This window comes from Oncorhynchus gorbuscha, linkage group LG14 (genome assembly GCF_021184085.1).
Source record: "Oncorhynchus gorbuscha isolate QuinsamMale2020 ecotype Even-year linkage group LG14, OgorEven_v1.0, whole genome shotgun sequence".
In the NCBI taxonomy this organism is placed as follows: domain Eukaryota; kingdom Metazoa; phylum Chordata; class Actinopteri; order Salmoniformes; family Salmonidae; genus Oncorhynchus; species Oncorhynchus gorbuscha.
The window spans coordinates 56808955-56823668 of NC_060186.1; the positions used below are offsets into that span (position 1 = coordinate 56808955).

Below are 14714 nucleotides of genomic sequence, written 5' to 3' on the forward strand. Positions count from 1 at the left end.
TTCACTTACTTAAGTCATTTTCTATCTTTAATTTTACCCAATTATGACAATAGAGTACTTTTTCCACCACTGCCTAAAAATAGAACACTTTAGGTTACATCAGAGAATGTAGGCCAGAGGAAGCTCTCTTCTGTAACCAACAGGTAAAGCTGGGTTGTATCTAATGATGGTGTGACACTTCCACCTAGCGGTGAATTCAAAATATATCTCAATGTTGACCACCTCAGTGACTGGACTATAGGACACACTCTAAAGACTAATTGATAGGCTAATGGTTTTACACACTATGGGACATTGGCACATATCCAAAAGCTACTTACAGCCACAGACCTATAGCCTAAATAGCAACTAGAGAGAGAATACACACATTTTTTGTATGAAGCATCTCCTCTACCCAAATTAAGCGATAATAGAATCACTAGGCTATTTATATTTCTGATTAAAAACGTGCCTCGTATAGCCTATTTTTGGTATAAATTAAAGTCCAAATCTGCAATGACAATACTGACAATGTAGAATATCCTCTAATGGGTGTAATTAAGGCCAAAAACGCAAATGCATTTGTCCAGGAGGTTCCACACACAGTGCAACAGCAGAGATGCGCCCTTATATCAAGCTGTCAATCCCAAACCACCCCATCGCCCCAACCAACTCGCTTGGCGGACCCTTGTTGTCACGTGTTGTTGACGAAACGCTGAGGGTGACTTCCAGAGATTGGAGAGGGGATCAATAAACACATCAACTTCGGAACACACTTCTGACTTGAATGATGCAATTCATGTTCTACTTTTAAATCATACAAATTTGAATGAACAAATCCCCTTACAAGATAGAAACCTCAGTAACTGTTAAACATTTAATTTGGGAGGTATTTCATCTGTTGTCAAGTCTCGAAAATCAGACATAAACAAATGCACATGTCATATAATTAGGCACGCCTCCATTATTTTCTTTGAAATTGTGCAAACTTCAAACTCCAAACATTTATTGAACTGCATTGTTGGTTAAGGGCTTGTAAGTAAGCATTTCACAGTAAGGTCTACTACACCTGTTGTATTCGACGCATGTGAAAAATAACATTTGATATGATTTGATTTGATATCACAGTGTGTTGTTCGAATAGCTCTTTGCTCTGAAGCCTACAGCATTGCTGGCTTGGTCGAAGAGAGTCATGGGTAACTGCATACATGGAGTGTCTCTAAAAGTGGGCGTGTCAACAGAACTGGGAGGATCAACAGAAGTTGGTGTATAGTAAGTGAAATAGATAATTGGGCAGATTTGTTGCCAATTAAGACCATTTGGGTGGCAGATTGGGCTGCACAACAAGTCGATTGATGACAACTGGAGAATTCTAGCTAAGCCTAACCCTTTTCCTAACCTTAACCTCATTCTCCTAACCTGCCACATGAATTATCCTAACCTGCTATGCATTTTAGCTAACCCTAATTCTCCTAACCTGCTACATTAGTTATTTGAACCTGCTATGTATACATTAAACTGACCCGCAGTGCACCCGGCTATGGCCGTTCTAACCAATAATGGAGTGCTGATGTTACACCCATCGCTGTTGATCCACCCACTGATGTTACACCCATCGCTGTTGATCCACCCATTGATGCGCTGTTGATCCACCCATTGATGTTACACCCATCGCTGTTGATCCAATGATGTTACACCCATCGCTGTTGATCTATCCACTGATGTTACACCCATCCCTGTTGATCCACCCACTGATGTTACACCCATCACTGTTGATCCACCCACTGATGTTACACCCATCTGATGTTACACCCATCATTGTTGATCCATTGATCCACATCCATTGATGTTACCCACACCCATCGCTGTTGATCCACCCATTGATGTTATACCCATCGCTGTTGATCCACCCATTGATGTTACACCCATCGCTGTTGATCCACCCACTGATGTTACACCCATCACTGTTGATCCATCCACTGATGTTACACCCATCCCTGTTGATCCACCCACTGATGTTACACCCATCACTGTTGATCCATCCACTGATGTTACACCCATCCCTGTTGATCCACCCACTGATGTTACACCCATCACTGTTGATCCATCCACTGATATTACACCCATCATTGTTGATCCATCCACTGATGTTACACCCATCATTGTTGATACATCCACTGATGTTACACCCATCATTGTTGATCCACCCACTGATGTTACACCCATCATTGTTGATCCACCCACTGATGTTACACCCATCGCTGTTGATCCATCCACTGATGTTACACCCATCATTGTTGATCCATCCATTGATGTTACACCCATCGCTGTCGATCCATCTACTGATGTTACACCCATCGCTGTTGATCCATCCACTGATGTTACACCCATCATTGTTGATCCACCCACTGATGTTACACCCATTGCTGTTGATCCACCCACTCCTTTTGCAACGCCGACTTTCTGACACTCCAAGTAGGCAATTACCCATATTTGGTTAAAGTGGCTATCTGAGAGTCTAATCATTTTCCCTCCTTCAGCTTTGGGAGACTTGTACAAATGGCAGAGGCACGCGTGAATTTGCAAATGGAGGGCCAAGGGAAAGGGAGTGATTTGCGATTCAGCTAGAGAATGATAGAGAAAGCGTCCCATTCGTTTCCATTATGGCGTCTGAGCGCACGGGCAGTTCCATTAAGACAATCTCCATTTTGAAGTAGTCAATTTTCTTCGTCACGATTGTCTGATCAATCCTGATGACCCGGTTGGACATGACTCCAACAGGGTCATCAGGAGGAATCAGCCAATAAGGTTGGAAGTCCCACCCAGTTGACTACATTGAAATGGTGGAAGCCCTCAATGGCGCTGGACATGCTAAATGACCCTTTGGCCACTAGAAGCCTTTGTCATTTTATATGGATTCAGCTAAGTTCTTGCTAAGATTCATTTCTAGTCATCAAATCAAATTAAATGTATTTATATAGCTCTTCGTACATCAGCTGATATCTCAAAGTGCTGTACAGAAACCCAGCCTAAAACCCCAAACAGCAAGCAAATGCAGGTGTAGAATCACGGTGGCTAGGAAAAACTCCCTAGAAAGGCCAAAACCTAGGAAGAAACCTAGAGAGGAACCAGGCTATGTGGGGTGGCCAGTCATCTTCTGGCTGTGCCGGGTGGAGATTATAACAATCTTCTCCTTTCCCCCTTCCGATGACCAGGTGGCGAATCGCATCTCTGCATGTCTGGCAGACATATCAGTGTGGATGACGGATCACCACCTCAAGCTGAACCTCGGCAAGACGGAGCTGCTCTTCCTCCCGGGGAAGGACTGCCCGTTCCATGATCTCGCCATCACGGTTGACAACTCCATTGTGTCCTCCTCCCAGAGCGCCAAGAACCTTGGCGTGATCCTGGACAACACCCTGTCGTTCTCAACCAACATCAAGGCGGTGGCCCGTTCCTGTAGGTTCATGCTCTACAACATCCGCAGAGTACGACCCTGCCTCACACAGGAAGCGGCGCAGGTCCTAATCCAGGCACTTGTCATCTCCCGTCTGGATTACTGCAACTCGCTGTTGGCTGGGCTCCCTGCCTGTGCCATTAAACCCCTTCAACTCATCCAGAACGCCGCAGCCCGTCTGGTGTTCAACCTTCCCAAGTTCTCTCACGTCACCCCGCTCCTCCGTTCTCTCCACTGGCTTCCAGTTGAAGCTCGCATCCGCTACAAGACCATGGTGCTTGCCTACGGAGCTGTGAGGGGAACGGCACCTCAGTACCTCCAGGCTCTGATCAGGCCCTACACCCAAACAAGGGCACTGCGTTCATCCACCTCTGGCCTGCTCGCCTCCCTACCATTGAGGAAGTACAGCTCCCGCTCAGCCCAGTCAAAACTGTTCGCTGCCCTGGCCCCCCCAATGGTGGAACAAACTCCCTCACGACGCCAGGACAGCGGAGTCAATCACCACCTTCCGGAGACACCTGAAACCCCACCTCTTTAAGAAACACCTAGGATAGGATAAGTAATCCCTATCACCCCCCCCCCCCCCCCTTAAGATTTAGATGCACTATTGTAAAGTGACTGTTCCACTGGATGTCATAAGGTGAATGCACCAATTTGTAAGTCGCTCTGGATAAGAGCGTCTGCTAAATGACTTAAATGTAAATGTAAATGTAATAACAGAACATGGCCAATATGTTCAAATGTTCATAAATGACCAGCATGGTCCAATAATAATAAGGCAGAACAGTTGAAACTGGAGCAGCAGCACGGCCAGGTGGACTGGGGACAGCAAGGAGTCATCATGTCAGGTAGTCCTGAGGCATGGTCCTAGGGCTCAGGTCCTCCGAGAGAGAGAAAGAAAGAGAGAATTAGAGAGAGCACACTTAAATTCACACAGGACACCGAATAGGACAGGAGAAGTACTCCGGATATAACAAACTGACCCTAGCCCCCCCGACACATAAACTACTGCAGCATAAATACTGGAGGCTGAGACAGGAGGGGTCAGGAGACACTGTGGCCCCACCCGAGGATACCCCTGGACAGGGCCAAACAGGAAGGATATAACCCCACCCACTTTGCCAAAGCACAGCCCCCACACCACTAGAGGGATATCTTCAACCACCAACTTACCATCCTGAGACAAGGCTGAGTATAGCCCACAAAGATCTCCGCCACGGCACAACCCAGGGGGCGGGGGGGGGGGGGGGGGCAACCCAGACAGGAAGATCACATCAGTGACTCAACCCACTCAAGTGACGCACCCCTCCCAGGGAAGGTATGAAAGAGCCCCAGTAAGCCAGTGACTCAGCCCCTGTAATAGGGTTAGAGGCAGAGAATCCCAGTGGAAAGAGGGGAACCAGCCAGGCAGAGACAGCAAGGGCGGTTCGTTGCTCCAGAGCCTTTCCGTTCACCTACCCACTCCTGGGCCAGACTACACTCAATTATATGACCCACTGAAGAGATGAGTCTTCAGTAATGACTTAAAGGTTGAGACCGAGTTTGCGTCTCTTACATGGGTAGGCAGACCATTCCATAAAAATGGAGCTCTATAGGAGAAAGCCCTGCCTCCAGCTGTTTGCTTAGAAATTCTAGGGACAATTAGGAGGCCTGCGTCTTGTGACCGTAGCGTACGTGTAGGTATGTACGGCAGGACCAAATCAGAGAGATAGGTAGGAGCAAGCACATGTAATGCTTTGTAGGCTAGCAGTAAAATCTTGAAATCAGCCCTTGCCTTGACAGGAAGCCAGTGTAGGGAGGCTAGCACTGGAGTAATATGATCAAATGTTTTGGTTCTAGTCAGGATTCTAGCAGCCGTATTTAGCACTAACTGAAGTTTATTCAGTGCTTTATCCGGGTAGCCGGAAAGTAGAGCATTGCAGTAGTCTAACCTAGAAGTGACACAAGCATGGATTAATTTTTTCTGCATCATTTTTGGACAGAAAGTTTCAGATTTTTGCAATGTTACGTAGATGGAAAAAAGCTGTCCTTGAAATGGTCTTGATATGTTCTTCAAAAGAGAGATCAGGGCCCAGAGTAACGCTGAGGTCCTTCACAGTTTTATTTGAGACGACTGTACAACCATTAAGATGAATTGTCAGATTCAACAGAAGATCTCTTTGTTTCTTGGGACCTAGAACAAGCATCTCTGTTTTGTCCGAGTTTAAAAGTAGAAATTTTGCAGCCATCCACTTCCTTATGTCTGAAACACATGCTTCTAGCGAGGGAAGCCATTTCTAGTGACTTCTCCATTCTCCTGTCACTTGAAGGCGCTGAATAAGGGGACAGGGTGGAAGTTGATTATCTCTATCAAGCAAAGGGGCCATCAGTCTTTCCAGTCAGTGTAGCGGTCCCTGGAGTGCAATAACCGCATGCGCAGTGCCATCAGTCTCGTCGTGTATCCTGAAGATCGAAAACAGAGAAGATGAGCCTGAGCACCAGGCACGGAACTCATGCATGATTTCCGCTTGCATTTTGTAGTTTTTGCCTAATTCGGGGTTGATGTCGAATTGTCCAGCAGTGTTGGAGATCAACAGCTATAACGGCAGAATACGGTAATTTAGAGGTGTTGGGCATCACATTGCACCGGATGTCATTACACGCACCTACATCTCGAGAAGGTATGTAGATATGTATTTTTTCTCCATTATAATGAAATGGTTAATACCGAAATAAAAACCGTGTGCTTAGGCTATCAGTCTTTATATAGGACATTTGGGGAACATATTAGTGCACAACCTTGGAAAGTGTAGGCTTAGTCTTGTTTAATTAGTCATGAGCTGCTTTGAGGAATTGAACCGTTACATTCTGTTTCGTTCGTTCATTACTTTTATTCCATTAGGCCTACTCCCTCCTCCTTAAAAAACGGCGAACTTCTATGTGAGCGTGCATGACAGATGGCAATAATGTAGCCCGTAAATAGACTTGGCGGAAAGAAACGTGTAGTAGGCTAGCACGTTGTTAGAATAAGATGAGTGGCACATAGGAACGAACGCACTGGATACAGCCTATAAAATGTGTCTATAAAGTGTTTAGAGACTGTTTTCATTATATTTTCCTACGAATGCGTGTCCTACTAAAGTTTTCGTATGAATTGTTAACCACATAATTTCCTCTGTTCAATCAACCACATTTTGACAATCCCCTGTCGCCCTGCGAATGTGGGTCGTCCGGCATTTGCACTTACATCTAAGCTCGTAGATCAATTGGATTTAAGCCTCTTGAGTGCTCCGCCCGAAACCTGCTGACACGCCCGGGGTCTTTGTGTGCGATCATGCCCGTTTCCATGGGCGACCGGGTCTATTCGCTGGGTGACGTTTTTTCTCCTTCCATCCTCTCCTTTCCTCTTCCGTTTTGAAAACAAAACTAAACCCCCATTGTCAGTGAATGCATTTGTTTTTTCATAAACTTCCCAATACATTTTCACAAATTCATTAGGCCTAACATGATCTATATGCACATGAGATGGTTCTAGTGTATGGTTCTTCAGTGCATGTTATTATAATAATATAACATTAACTTTATTTGTACATTGCTTTTCAATAAAAGTATCAAAGTGCCTCATGTCATAAAATATCAAATAAAAGTACTAACAAAGTAATAAGAACAAGAGGAACATCTTTAGGCCTCTGCATTCTCATCTGTGGCGACTGTTGTTGAACTGATCCACGGGATGAATAATAGATGAATAAATGGACACCTGTTGTAAGATGGATAGGCCTATGCTGCAATTATGTAACGTTGTTCTCCATAGCTCATATGTTATGCATCAACTCAAATCATGCTAGAGTGGCACACTGTAACGGTTGTCGTCGGGAGAAAGAGAGGACCAAGGTGCAGCATGATAAATATTCATTGTAATTTAATAAAGAATGAATACTGAAACAAAAACAATACACGACAAACGAACCGTCCTGAACGGTGCAACAGAACACAGAATAGAAAATAAACACCCACAACTCAAAAGTGAAACCAGGCTACCTAAGTATGATTCTCAATCAGGGACAACGATTGACAGCTGCCTCTGATTGAGAACCATACCAGGCCGAACACAGAAAATCCCAAATTATAGAAAAAAGAACATAGACAACCCACCCAACTCACGCCCTGACCATACTAAAACAAAGACATAATAAAAGAACTAAGGTCAGAACGTGACACACACATTTGTCAACTTTTTAATCAGTGTTTTCTTTCTAATCTTGTTGCAGAATGGGTAACCCTAGGGATGGGATAACCACACACATATAGACGTAGAGCCGTGTGTGGAGACAGAAAGAGAGAGAAAGACCCTCTTATGAACATTTATCTCTCATCTCTTATCCTCCATAATGAACTTAAACTGCTTTTATGGAAGCGACCGGCCAGGTCTCTTATGCATGTTAGCATTACCAGCAGCTAGCTAGCGCCTCGAACAGTGACAGCTGTGTAGGAGGTTGAGGAGGCACCCCGCCTTATTAATGGTCGGACAAACACTGATCAGTTGTTCAGGCTGGAAATAAACCCTGCACAAACAGTTTAGACCAGGGAATGTTCTTACCAATTGGTGTTGCATGTGCAGACTCAGGTTTTGGACTTGATGGGCAGCATGAAAACTTAGTGCGGCACATGGTGGATGTGTGAAACCTACTCCTTAGAGTGAAGTGTCCCCACTTGCACTAGTGGATAGCTAGTGTTTTGCATGGTGGCGACTGGTAATACACTTCAGGAGGGCAGTCACGCGTGCTTGCAAGGCACAGGTCCTGCATCAGGAGAAAGGCACAGGTCCTGCATCAGGAGAAAGGCACAGGTCCTGCATCAGGAGAAAGGCACAGGTCCTGCATCAGGAGAAAGGCACAGGTCCTGCATCAGGAGAAATGCACAGGTCTCCGCATCAGGAGAAAGGCACAGGTCTCCGCATCAGGAGAAAGGCACAGGTCTCCGCATCAGGAGAAAGGCACAGGTCTCCGCATCAGGAGAAAGGCACAGGTCTCCGCATCAGGAGAAAGGCACAGGTCCTGCATCAGGAGAAAGGCAAAGGTCTCCGCATCAGGAGAAAGGCACAGGTCTCCGCATCAGGAGAAAGGCACAGGTCTCCGCATCAGGAGAAAGGCACAGGTCCTGCATCAGGAGAAAGGCACAGGTCTCCGCATCAGGAGAAAGGCACAGGTCCTGCATCAGGAGAAAGGCACAGGTCTCCGCATCAGGAGAAAGGCACAGGTCTCCGCATCAGGAGAAAGGCACAGGTCTCCGCATCAGGAGAAAGGCACAGGTCCTGCATCAGGAGAAAGGCACAGGTCTCTGCATCAGGAGAAAGGCACAGGTCCTGCATCAGGAGAAAGGCACAGGTCCTGCATCAGGAGAAAGGCACAGGTCTCCGCATCAGGAGAAAGGCACAGGTCTCCGCATCAGGAGAAAGGCACAGGTCCTGCATCAGGAGAAAGGCACAGGTCTCTGCATCAGGAGAAAGGCACAGGTCCTGCATCAGGAGAAAGGCACAGGTCCTGCATCAGGAGAAAGGCACAGGTCTATTAACCTGCATCAGGAGAAATGCACAGGTCTCCGCATCAGGAGAAAGGCACAGGTCTCCGCATCAGGAGAAAGGCACAGGTCTCCGCATCAGGAGAAAGGCACAGGTCTCCGCATCAGGAGAAAGGCACAGGTCTCCGCATCAGGAGCACAGGTCCTGCATCAGGAGAAAGGCACAGGGCATCAGGAGAAAGGCACAGGTCTCCGCATCAGGAGAAAGGCACAGGTCTCCGCATCAGGAGAAAGGCACAGGTCCTGCATCAGGAGAAAGGCACAGGTCTCCTGCATCAGGAGAAAGGCACAGGTCCTGCATCAGGAGAAAGGCACAGGTCTCCGCATCAGGAGAAAGGCACAGGCATCAGGAGAAAGGCACAGGTCTCCGCATCAGGAGAAAGGCACAGGTCTCTCCGCATCAGGAGAAAGGCACAGGTCTCTGCATCAGGAGAAAGGCACAGGGTCAGGTCCTGCATCAGGAGAAAGGCACAGGTCTCCGCATCAGGAGAAAGGCACAGGTCTCCGCATCAGGAGAAAGGCACAGGTCTCCGCATCAGGAGAAAGGCACAGGTCTCCGCATCAGGAGAGAAAGGCACAGGTCCTGCATCAGGAGAAAGGCACAGGTCCTGCATCAGGAGAAAAAGGTCTCCGCATCAGGAGAAAGGCACAGGTCCTGCATCAGGAGAAAGGCACAGGTCTCTGCATCAGGAGAAAGGCACAGGTCCTGCATCAGGAGAAAGGCACAGGTCCTGCATCAGGAGAAAGGCACAGGTCTGCATCAGGAGAAAGGCACAGGTCCTGCATCAGGAGAAAGGCACAGGTCCTGCATCAGGAGAAAGGCACAGGTCCTGCATCAGGAGAAAGGCACAGGTCTCCGCATCAGGAGAAAGGCACAGGGTCAGGTCTGCATCAGGAGAAAGGCACAGGTCTCCGCATCAGGAGAAAGGCACAGGATCAGGAGAAAGGCACAGGGCATCAGGTCCGCATCAGGAGAAAGGCACAGGTCAGGTCCTGCATCAGGAGAAAGGCACAGGTCTCCGCATCAGGAGAAAGGCACAGGTCTCCTGCATCAGGAGAAAGGCACAGGTCTCCGCATCAGGAGAAAGGCACAGGTCTCCGCATCAGGAGAAAGGCACAGGTCTCTGCATCAGGAGAAAGGCATCAGGAGAAAGGCACAGGTCTCTGCATCAGGAGAAAGGCACAGGTCCTGCATCAGGAGAAAGGCACAGGTCTCCGCATCAGGAGAAAGGCACAGGTCTCCGCATCAGGAGAAAGGCACAGGTCCTGCATCAGGAGAAAGGCACAGGTCCTGCATCAGGAGAAAGGCACAGGTCTCTGCATCAGGAGAAAGGCACAGGTCCTGCATCAGGAGAAAGGCACAGGTCCTGCATCAGGAGAAAGGCACAGGTCTCTGCATCAGGAGAAAGGCACAGGTCCTGCATCAGGAGAAAGGCACAGGTCCTGCATCAGGAGAAAGGCACAGGTCTCCGCATCAGGAGAAAGGCACAGGTCTCCGCATCAGGAGAAAGGCACAGGTCCTGCATCAGGAGAAAGGCACAGGTCTCCGCATCAGGAGAAAGGCACAGGTCCTGCATCAGGAGAAAGGCACAGGTCTCCGCATCAGGAGAAAGGCACAGGTCTCTGCATCAGGAGAAAGGCACAGGTCCTGCATCAGGAGAAAGGCACAGGTCTCCGCATCAGGAGAAAGGGCATCAGGAGAAAGGCACAGGTCCTGCATCAGGAGAAAGGCATCAGGAGAAAGGCACAGGTCTCCGCATCAGGAGAAAGGCACAGGTCCTGCATCAGGAGAAAGGCACAGGTCCTGCATCAGGAGAAAGTGGTACTCACTAAACAAGCAGCGTGACATCCTTTACATTAGAACCAAATGTTATGTTAAGGTTTTCAATTATCTAAAGGGGCTAATTACATTTCTTGTTCAGCTTTCTTTATGCTAACACACCTGCTCCTTTTCCAGATGAACTCGCTTAAAAGTGAGCTCAAGTAGTCTGTCATAAAGTTTCTCCTCTATCTCTCACTGCAGCATAAGCAGGACCAAATCAAGACGCAGTCATGGAAGCTCTCACCCACTTTATGAATGACACGGTAGAGTTCTACAGATGGAGCCTTACTATAGCAGGTGAGTTAGTGTTGATCTCTCTTCTCTCACATAGCAGGGTCAGTCTGCTAATGTAACCACATACATGCACACAAACCCAGGTACACCACACACACATACAGTACCAGTCAAAAGTTTTGACACCCCAACTCATTCAAGGGTTTTTCTTTATTTTTTACTATATTCTACATTGTAGAATAATGGTAAAGACATCAAAACTATGAAATAACACATAAGGAATCATGTAGTAACCAAAAAAGTATTATATTTGTGATTCTTCAAAGTAGGCGCCCTTTGCCTTGATGACAGCTTTGCACACTCTTGGCATTCTCTCAACCAGCTTCATGAGGTAGTCACCTGGAATGCATTTAAATTAACACGATCTGCCTTGTTAAAAGTTCATTTGTGGAATTTCTTTCCTTTTTAATGCGTTTGAGCCAATCAGTTGTGTTGTGACAAAGAAGGGATGGTATACAGAAGATAGCCCTGTTTGGTAAAATACCAAGTCCATATTATTGCAAGAACAGCTCAAATAAGCAAAGAGAAACGACAGTCCATCATTACTTTAAGACATGAAGGTCAGTCAATCCGTAAAATTTCTGGAATTTTGAAAGTTTCTTCAAGTGCAGTCGCAAAAACCATCAAGCGCTATGATGAAACTGGCTCTCATGAGGACTGCCACAGGAAAGGAAGACCCAGAGTTACCTCTGCTGCAGAGGATAAGTTCATTAGAGTTACCAGCCACAGAAATTGCAGCCCAAATAAATATTTCACGGAGTTCAAGTAACAGATACGTCTCGACATCAACTGTTAAGAGGAGACTGCACGAATCAGGGCTTCATAGTCGAATTGCTGCAAAGAAACCACTACTAAAGGACACCAATAAGAAGAAGAGACTTGCTTGGGCCAAGAAACATGAGCAATGGACATTAGACCGGTGGAAATCTGTCCTTTGGTCTGATGAGTCCAAATTTGAGATATTTGGTTCCAACTGCCGTGTCTTAGTGAGATACAGAGTAGGTGAACAGATTATCTCCACATGTGTAGTTCACACCGTGAAGCATGGAGGAGGAGGTGTAATGGTGTGGGGGTTCTTTACCGGTGACACTGTCTGTGATTTATTTAGAATTCAAGGCACACTTAACCAGCATGGCTACCTCAGCATTCTGCGGAGATACACCATCCCATCTGGTTTGCACTTAGTAGGACTATCATTTGTTTTTCAACAGGACAATGACCCAACACACCTCCAGGCTGTGTAAATGTTATTTGACCAAGAAGAAGAGTGATGGAGTGCTGCATCAGATGACCTGGCCTCCACAATCACCCGACCTCATTCCAATTGAGATAGTTTGGGATGAGTTGGACCGCAGAGTGAAGGAAAAGCAGCCAACAAGTGCTCAGCATATGTGGGAACTCCTTCAAGACTGTTGGAAAATAATTCCAGGTGAGGCTGGCTGAGAGAATTTCAAGAGTGTGCAAAGCTGTCATCAAGGCAAAGGGTGGCTATTTTGAAGAATCTCAAATATAGAATATATTTTGATTTGGATAACACTTTTTTGGGTACTACATGATTCCATGTGTTATTTCATCATTTTGATGTCTTCACTATTATTCTACAATGTAGAAAACAGTCCAAATAAAGAAAAACCCTTGAATGAGTAGGTGTGTCCAAACTTTTGAGTGGTACTTTACATACTACTGTTGACTGTGTCATGTGACTGTTAGAATGTTCTTTTTCATGTTTGTTTGACTAACCTAGAAAAAGTATCCTTCTTTTCATTTGACTACCCTACACAGCACCCTCCAACAACACATAAGCACTGTAACTCCTATGGTTGTCCATATGTCTGCCTATGCTGTGTGTGTGGATCAATCACTGTCTCAGCATTCAAATGGAATAGATATTTAAATAACTTTTTCAAATAACTATTTTTACAATACTCCAGTCCCACCTGTCTACACTAAACTCTATCTCAGTCTATCTTCAGTTCATTGTCAGTGTTACCTTACACTGAAAGCTACACCTGTAGGCTACGTGCACTAACAGTGTGTGTGTGTGTGTGTGTGTGTGTGTGTGTGTGTGTGTGTGTGTGTGTGTGTGTGTGTGTGTGTGTGTGTGTGTGTGTGTGTGTGTGTGTGTGTGTGTGTGTGTGTGTGTGTGTGTGTGTGTGTGTGTGTGTGTGTGTGTGTGTGTGTGTGTGTGTGTGTGTGTGTGTGTGTGTGTGTGTGTGTGTGTGTGTGTGTGTGCAATACAATACACTATTAGTGCAATATGGAACTAGAGTTGAGTATATCCTCAAGACACCATTGGTGCAACATTATGTAGTCTTACATTCATACATTATGTGGTCTTACATGTGAGTGTCTGTTATAATGACCGGTTCTGACATTACCCCTTTCCTCTCCTATATCCCTCTTCCAGACAAGCGGGTGGAGAAATGGCCAATGATGTCATCGCCCGCCCCCACCCTGGCCATCAGCTGCCTGTACCTGCTCTTCCTGTGGGCGGGGCCTAAGTACATGCAGAATCGCGAGCCTTTCCAGCTAAGGAAGACCCTCATAGTGTACAACTTCAGTATGGTGATACTCAACTTTTACATCGCCAAAGAGGTAACCAGCTCCTTTCCGTTTTCAACAAAAGTAATTCAGAAAATGTTCCATTTCGTTTCAGGCCATGGTCTTTATGATTCCCAGTCCCAGTGTCAGTGTCTACAGATTGGAAAGGGCTTTAAAGTTGATAGCAATATGACACCTTCTCCAGCTAATGTATTGGTGGGCAAGGTTGAGCCATCACCAAATGGATAATGTAGCATGCCATATACCAACCCTGCCTGAACTCAATACCATACTCCCATACCATACCCAGCACTGCACCTGTCAAACATCCTCTACAGTTACATCTATATAGTCTTTTTAGAACTGTAGGCACAGAGGATACAGGGTCTAGGGCACAACTCCAATCCTCAAAGGCTACAGTACTGGTGGTTTTCATTTCTCCCTGGCAATTTCTTTCACACGTCCATTCACCCAGGTGTAAATTGGTCTCTGTGGCCCTTGAGGACTATTGTTGTGTATCTGTGGTCTAGAGGAAAGGGACTACCCCAAACGTTGTGTACTTAACGTTGTGTCCCTAACATTGTATCCCTGTGGTCCTCAGCTCCTCCTGGGTGCGAGAGCAGCGGGATACAGCTACCTATGTCAACCTGTCAGCTATTCCAACGACGTCAACGAAGTCAGGGTGAGCAAACTTGACACACTACAGACATACTCTTAATTTGATCACTCTGTTGTTGCAGAGTGTCGTGTCTGTGACTATCATTAAATGTGAAGATTTATTTTATCAAATCAATTCTATGTGTAATTATTATTTTTGTGATTAAACTAATCATGTAAACTTGAATTAACTAGGAAGTCGGGGCACCACTGGAAAATGTTTATAGAGTCTCTATTTCCCAAATCGACTCTTAAGATATTTTCATATCTTATCGATTAGTCTTCTATTAATGTATCATTATTACCTCATCAGTTCTCATTAATGAATGTCGCAAACCCTTGGATATCTGCACGAACCCTAGTCTCGAAACTGAATCTGCGATGTACATATTGGCTTAATTATTT

At 46.1% G+C, this 14714-nt stretch overlaps 1 protein-coding gene across 1 annotated transcript in view; it reads left to right on the forward strand.

Moving 5' to 3' along the window:
- The first annotated feature begins 5813 nt into the window (after positions 1-5813).
- LOC123995183 (elongation of very long chain fatty acids protein 4-like) overlaps positions 5814-14714 on the forward strand; it is a 12938-nt gene continuing 4037 nt past the window's right edge. The window contains exons 1-4 of the mRNA XM_046298594.1: positions 5814-6096; positions 11019-11114; positions 13519-13706; positions 14254-14334. Of these exons, the coding sequence (XP_046154550.1) occupies positions 11048-11114; positions 13519-13706; positions 14254-14334 (336 nt within the window). The 5' untranslated portion in view covers positions 5814-6096; positions 11019-11047. The remainder of the gene's footprint in view (positions 6097-11018; positions 11115-13518; positions 13707-14253; positions 14335-14714) is intronic.